The sequence below is a fragment of the Mixophyes fleayi genome, chromosome 12 (assembly GCF_038048845.1).
Source record: "Mixophyes fleayi isolate aMixFle1 chromosome 12, aMixFle1.hap1, whole genome shotgun sequence".
Taxonomy (NCBI): Eukaryota; Metazoa; Chordata; class Amphibia; order Anura; family Limnodynastidae; genus Mixophyes; species Mixophyes fleayi.
This window is the reverse complement of record NC_134413.1, coordinates 31,953,813-31,961,353: the sequence shown is the minus strand read 5'-3', so window position 1 is coordinate 31,961,353 and position 7,541 is coordinate 31,953,813. Positions and strand designations below refer to the sequence as shown.

Genomic DNA, 7,541 nt, shown 5'->3' with positions numbered 1-7,541 from the left:
CCTGATTTTTTTTTTCTTGCCTTGCTCTTTGCAGAAATAAAAAGCAAAATAGCTTTGTGGCATGTGGAATACCCCCGATGTGGACAAAACTAGAAAAACAGGGAATTCCTGTCATATCTCAATGTACTTGCTAATTAAGCTATGCTAAAAGCAAGATGGCCTTAACCCCTGCGTGGCCAGATGAGTTAAAGAAACATCTCGCAAGAGTTAATCCTCCTGCTTCAGCTCTTTAACTACAAACACTCATTTAAGTTTATGAAATAAGAGCTGTGCTTTAGTTTATTTTAAATGATATGAGACTTTTGGAGAAAATTGACTCTATAAAATGATTGTGCCTGTATTACACAGGTTTGATTTTACACCGATAGTTCAGCATCGCTGCTCCCCCCATACCAAACAAGTTAGTCACAGTGTACAATCAAAGAGGAACTCACCACTTGTGCTAGAGTCATTTTAATATAATTATACATATTTGCCAGGTTCAGAAAAGAAAAAAAAAGGTCTATGCGTAATATATATTTATATAGCTTTTCTTCACATATTCCAAGCATAAACGCCAATATTTTTCTTAATTGCAATGCTCGAGGGTCATATATTAACCAAAGTCTTTACTGTTTTAGGAAAGGGGGGCTGGGCTGATCTCTGTAATCAGCTAGTGTCCATGGTGATTTATTTTCCAATGTGCTTTTGATTGAGGTTGGAAAAGACGTAGAAAAGAAAAATAAAGTTTCATTGCAGTTCCTCGCTGGCACAGGCTCTCATTTTGAATGATAAAGGGGAAGAGACTCGCTCTCACTTGTGAATCTTACTTATAATTATAACCTATTAAATCACAGCGGAACCCCCACTGGTATGGAGTTCACAGTTGCATACAATACAGGAGATCACAGCTTTGAAGTCTAGCACAGATTAAAAAACACAGATTTACCATTTATATAAGACACACACTGATTGTCTTTTAAAAACTACATAATGACTCCTTATAAACATTATTTTTTTTTAAATAAAGTAGTGCATCTATGACAATCAGTAAGCACAATTCACTCAGCCTTGAAATGTTCAGTGCCCTCTAGTAGTCATATGGCCATTCCATGAGTTGGCTAACACTGGGCACCTCTCCGGGTGCAGATTGGACCCCGAGCTTGGAGAGAATTGACTGCCTGAGCGAGAATGGTCTTCATTTCAAACTTTCATCCAACACTTTGCTAAAAACTATGGTGATCACGACTGTATCGAGACACAGGATAAATAGATGTCCTTTTTTCCCACAAATTGAGAAGTTTGTTGAGATCCGCTCCAGAACTAGGAGCAAGGGGTTTTGTGGACAAGGATAAAATGTTTTTGACTGCTTCAACCTTCATGGCTAAATCTGAAATGTCAAACTGTGTTTGTCACAAACAAAAAAAGTTCCACTTGCTGAAATGAGTTCACAAAACCTGGAACTTCCAAGATGATGTCTGGTCTTTATAATCCAAGCAGTCAGCGTTGAAGTTTAGCTTCCAGGAGGCTGTTTGGTCTTTGTAATCCAAGCAATCAGCAGTGGAGTTGAAACCCAAGCTAGAAGCTCCATAGGCTTGAGTGGACAGAGAAGCAGGAGACTGGTTAAGATGGCTGGCCACTGCGTTGGTGCCCATCGGGCTAAGTGTAGCTCCAGGTCCAGGGAGCTGATGGTGCATAGGGGTCAAATAAGATCCACAGTCCATTCCTCCAAAATAGGACGTTGTGCCTGCATATCCTTGACTGTAGCCCGAAGCCTGGGTGTAGGTCATGGGGTAAGACCTCTGCATACATGAGGAGGATGTAGAGAGTGGATCAGACAGTGGAGAGATGGAGGCTGGGCTCCATATAGACACTGGAGCTGTACTACTGGAGATCACCGGCACAGAGGTGCTGCAGGGAGGGGTGAATTGACCGCTGGTACCACTTTCTGAGCTGACCTCCCTGGCTGGAGATGTCTTCTTCTTAGCAGGCCTCACCTTGTTCTGGCCTCCGTTTTGCTGCTGTTGTTGCTGCTGGCGGCACTTTGCGCGACGATTTTTGAACCACACCTTAAATAAAAAAAAGTGACACCAATAAATTAAATATTACACCTGGGGCAGGGAGACATGTAAACAGTACACGACTGTGTTCACACAGTCCACAAGGAAATGTAATCGTTATGCCTTAGGTAGCTGCAGATCTGCTTTAAGACAATCTGAAGGATATCTTCAATCCACAACAGCTCAGCTCTTGAAAATAATTAGACTAGATGTGCCAGGCATAAGGATCCATCATCACAATGATCGGCAGAATCAAGCATTCAATAAACAGAAGATAGAATGGATAGTAGTGGAAGGAATTGAGAGATGCGGCTTACCTGCACTCTGGACTCCGGTAGATTGATCTTTAAAGCGACCTCTTCTCTCATGAAGATGTCAGGGTAACGAGTTTTGGCAAAAAGTGCTTCAAGTACATCGAGCTGGGCTCTGGTGAACGTTGTTCGTTCTCTCCTTTGCTTTCTTGGGGTAGCTAAAAACATAGCTATTGATCATTGGTTTGGTCTTATAATATCGCACAACACGAATTAAAGGGCATAAAGATTAAATCATATTAAGATTGTGCTCAGATAAATCGTAATCCAACATGTTAACTCACAAAACATCCAAAAATATCGAACAAAGAAACTTCAGAAGCGCCACACAAGTATAAACTTTTTTTGCGAACTGGTAAGTGCTGTTAAGCATCAATTGAGGGTAAAGTAGATATAAGCTATATAACCTTAAATGAATCCCACTGCTCTGTAATACAGACAACTCACAGTACTTAAGTAGACTTAATTAAAGCTAAACAAAAGTGGAGGGATCCCACATTCAGTACACTGTGGAAGTACTTTCAATGCAAACATATTTTAGCACAAATGTGAAGGTGAATTTTTTATATTTAAATTCGGTTGTGTTTTTTTTGTACAATAAAAAATGCGAAAGTCCATTAAACGGTTTCTCAACCTGAGCCCAGAAAACCGATTACAAAGTATGCGTAAATCTGTTATAATAACATAAGAAAGCTTCCTAAACAGATAGCTTATAAGGTTTAGTCAAAGCATCACTTACCAGGATATCCCACGGACGGATGTAACAAATCCATTCCAGAGGTAGTGAGGCTCAGTCCATTGACTGCATAAGGTGGTTGCTTAAGATAAGACATCATGCTAAAATTTTGGCGTGGAGCACAAATGGCAAAGCAGTCAGGAATCGTGATTGCAAGTTGTGGTAGTTTATGGATATACGGCACAGTCCTCCTTCAGATCGACTTTCTATAAGGCAATAGAAATTCGTTGATTAAACTAGTGCGCTGGGGGGCAGGTCCTTTACCTACGGTGGCTTGTTAGTGTGTGAGGTTCAGTAGTCAATTGCTCATGCTCTTAAAGGGCTCCTAGACCCCCAGCTGCCTTGTGGACCAAGGGGATGCTGACTAGATAAACGTGTCCCAAAAAAAAAAAAGTTACACCCCATGCACACAACACGCCTTCCAGTGAAATAAAGTGCAGGCGTTGAATTGCGCGCTGAGCGCACTCAAGTCTACACATTTGCATAAGATTCATTGGCTAGCACTATCTAATTGTCTCAAACAAAACTTGATTGGGGCCATTTGCAGAGACAAAGGACTCCCTGGCTAAATAAATAATGGGGAAAACAAAGCCTTTTCGTGTGAAACAAAGGTACAATTCAGGAAACCAATCTCTGCCCAGTCTGCTGGCTATTAGGAAACGCATTAATTTTAATTATCTCTGTGCATTTTGTTACACGCACTCGTTGGGGCTTTGGACGGTTTGTATGTGAAATAGGAACTTTGTAATACACAAATCTGACTTTAGCCAAGATCATTCAACAATCGAAGTCCTATCGCCTATTTTCACCTAATTAGTACTTCTGCTAATTAGATTTAGAGGTAAGTAACATAGTTTATTGGTGTCTTTAAAAAAGTTGATTATACGTGTAAAAGGAATGAGCTAAACAAGCAACTCTTTAAATTCTAATTACAAAACAATCATGGAAGGATCCACAATCCTAACCTGGATGGGTACACAGTGACTTGCAAGTTAATATCCTTATCTCCTCTCAGCTCCCAAAATACACATCTATTTCTCCAGCTAACACATTTTAATAATGAACATTTTCTGCCCCAAAAAGTGGGACTTTTTTTTTGCATTTCAAGAGTTTGCAAATTATTCAGTGTTACACGGAAAAGTCCAGGTGTACTGAAGAGGGGAAATATCAGTGTATTACAGCTGACATATTCATGCCTTAGGAGGTATAAATATTAAAATACCGTACTTTAAAGACAATTGTTTCAAGGAATTCCCAAAAAAGTATTTATTTGACAGTCCACGTGTAAAATATAGACTTGAATGTTGGAAAAGATTTTTTATATTGACAAAACTGTCCCTTCATTTAAATCATCGCACCAGTTCATATTAAAATATTAGTCCTTTTAACTGGTATTGAAAGAGTTTACTGAAACCTGAAAAACTATTATTTATACTAAAAACAGTATACACAAAATAGTTTTAGAAATCACATTAAAAATTTAGATTTTTCAGAAGCTAATTCCTTTAAACAGTATTTTACTTTAGTACATGATCCAGTTCTTACATAGGACCATGAAAAAGTGAATTCATTATTGTATCATTTTTATTCTGGCTAATGGTTTTAGCACTGTGCAAGGAGTTAATAGTCCAGTCTGTAATCATAACAACTTAAAAAGTAAAAGTTTCGAGCAATTCATTAGAGTATATTGTTGGCCTCCTCTCTAAACATTTAAACAAATAACTTTCAATAACAAAGTCGAGCTACTTATTCAAAATGTGGATTAAAATAAGTGGCCTGGATAAACTGCTAGGAAAACGTAATTGCTGCATACCTCTGAGTCTAACTTTAGAATGTGTATGTAGGTAGTTGCGGATTTGATATCCAGGTACACATTCCTACTAATTGAAACAAATACTGGTCTTAGCTGCCAACCCTTTGTGCTCAAATCACAATTTAGTTTGTCTTTTGTTCTGTTAGACTACAAAGATCAGGAGAGTTTTTGTGGGGAGATGGCTTACCCCCACTCTCCGTGTATATCTTCAGTAAACGGCTCCATAAATGCAATCTGTCGCTATTTCCCCCTAACCAGTTGCTCCTCACCCGCTCAATAATAATTACCTCGCCCAAGAATTAATTATAATAAATGTTTTCTTGATAAATTAACGAGATAATCTAAGTGGCACAAGTTCCCTAATTACAGGACGCCATGCACAGCTCTGCAGAGCATTTGTGGTGATTAATTTTCTGCATGATAGCCATGAAACAAAACACATATAGACTAACTTGCTGTTTATACAAAAAGACAAAAAAAAGCCCCATAAAAATCTGTCTACAGTGCAAGTCCCGGGCCTTGGAGAATTATTTTAAAAGAAGTTTGAGAGAGTGACATAATTAATCTGTCATCGTTTTGTCAACGGTGTTTCTAATTACTGTCAATAAGTATAATATACAGTCTTTAATTGGTGTCGTTGTTGCATGTTATTTTTTACATTATATTGTAGCTGCATTTTATAATTATTGTTAAACTTGCTTTAGCGCACACTAGGTTAATATGCACACGGTCAACTTTTAATTGCACAGATGGCTTTAAAAAGCAGTTACACGAAATTCAGTGGCATATTTTCTATAACAAAACACCATGTCATAAGCGCTATAATTAAAATATGAAGATTGTAACAGACATTTCGATTCCATTTGAAGTTGAGATAGCTACTTTGAAAAATTGTCTGTGGTTGCTACTTCTTGTAAAGTTTTCCAATAAATAATAAATATATGAATGAAATACATTGCAGTGCGATCATATTTATGTCAGCACACACACACACATATATATATATATATATATATATATATATATATATATATATATATATGTTGCATCTGTTTATTGTTTTGATTAGCCACTGAATAATAAATACAGTTAATATGTTCTGTTTATCATTATAGACTTTCATTGTTGTCAAAATAAATGTTATGATAACGTACAGTAACATTGTATCGCTCACTGTGCAATTATTTGTTGTTTAATTAACTCATAGCATCTGCTCTCGTTGGTAACATCTGCCGGTAGAACACACACATGTATAAATCTTTGTTGTAATAATTCAAACACAGTTTTGCTGGTGTAAAAGTAGAGCATCGGATGACAACTAAATATTCCGCTCAATTGTAAAGCTAGTGGTGACTTTGCTGTCTGATTATAGCCTTTGGACAAATCTGTGTTTTTCAAAATGACTTTCCTTCCACAACCTATCGATCCGAGTCTGGCAAGAAATCTGTTTGTCAATAACAGAGAGGCCAGTTGTAATGCCACTTATTTTTTTCATCAAAATCATGGGTTAGTCAACATGAACAGGTCATGTTGACTAACTCAGCACCTAAGCATTATTATGAATTTTTTTATCTGTTATGATCATGTAAAGGAAGAAAAAAATCTCCCCCCTCCTCAATTCACCCATAAAAGAGAGAGAGGGAGATAGAAAGGGGGATGAAACTCCCCGCCTCCTCAATTATCAGGTTAGCACTGTTTGTGTATTGAATGAAGACACAGATTTTAGTTTACAAAAAAAAGAAGAATTAGTTACATTAGCTTAAATGTGTATTCTGTACCGTCTAAAGCACTTTTGTGGATGGAGCATTTTGCAATCCAAAGGTGTAACCCTAAATTATAAAGCCAGACTGGTATTTATTGTATACACATACTAACACTGTATTAGGTTCCTAATGATTTTGAAACTGGTTCTTTGTTAATTAAACTAATAGCACAACACATTACAGTTTGTGGTTCTAGAAAGCATCTATCCTTCACTTGCGTTAAGTCAATCATTATCAGTAATCATCATAATAAGTACAATCACAACAACATTTAAATAAACAAGGCACAGACACCTACCTTTAATATGTTTACAAAATGCTTCTCATAGATACAGGGTCTTTATTCTGAAACAAAATCGAAACAAGTTGGTTATATGGGTAGAAAAACTACCTCTTCACCCTTCCCGGGAGGACTATGAGAAAACTAGAAGCTTAAAGATGTGATATCCCTCTTCAGGCACATACAAAGGGGTAGCAGGAGGAGGATCCTGTGCTGGTCTTGTAAAATACTAGAGACTTGCTTAGAGCTCAGGGTCTGTCCCTCTCTTCTGAACATTTGCAGACAAGGCGCCTCACTGGCAACTTTTTGACGCAAACTCTCCAGCCAATGGGAGAAGGGACGTGATTGACACTTCTAAGCCAGAGGGAAAAAAAAAATAATAAAAAAAAAAACAACACACAACAGGGGGAGGGAAACAGGCCACTGCTGCTCCAGAAGGACAATCAGGCAACAAATAACAGCTCCAATGACACTATATATACAATGCGGGCATTTAAGCGACCGCTTATTGCCCTTAATTGCATATATAATACTTGAGTTTTTATATATGTATATTTGTTTTATATGAATACACTTACATTTATGATTTTGTCTTATAT

General features: G+C 37.5%; 1 protein-coding gene across 2 annotated transcripts; it reads right to left on the bottom strand.

Moving 5' to 3' along the window:
• Positions 1 to 437: 437 nt before the first annotated feature.
• Positions 438 to 7,225, bottom strand: OTX2 (orthodenticle homeobox 2). 2 transcript variants are annotated; one of them, XM_075191799.1, is made up of 5 exons: positions 7,128 to 7,225; positions 6,961 to 7,007; positions 3,090 to 3,292; positions 2,357 to 2,520; positions 438 to 2,048 (listed from the first exon to the last, which is right to left on the bottom strand). In XM_075191799.1, the coding sequence occupies exons 3-5, from the start codon at positions 3,184 to 3,186 to the stop codon at positions 1,428 to 1,430; spliced, it is 882 nt and encodes a 293-aa protein (XP_075047900.1). In that variant the 5' UTR covers positions 3,187 to 3,292; positions 6,961 to 7,007; positions 7,128 to 7,225; the 3' UTR covers positions 438 to 1,427. The 2 variants fall into 2 exon arrangements, with proteins under 2 accessions (XP_075047900.1, XP_075047901.1); XM_075191800.1 differs by having other exon boundaries at positions 2,357 to 2,508; positions 6,961 to 7,223.
• Between the last annotated feature and the right edge of the window lie 316 nt (positions 7,226 to 7,541).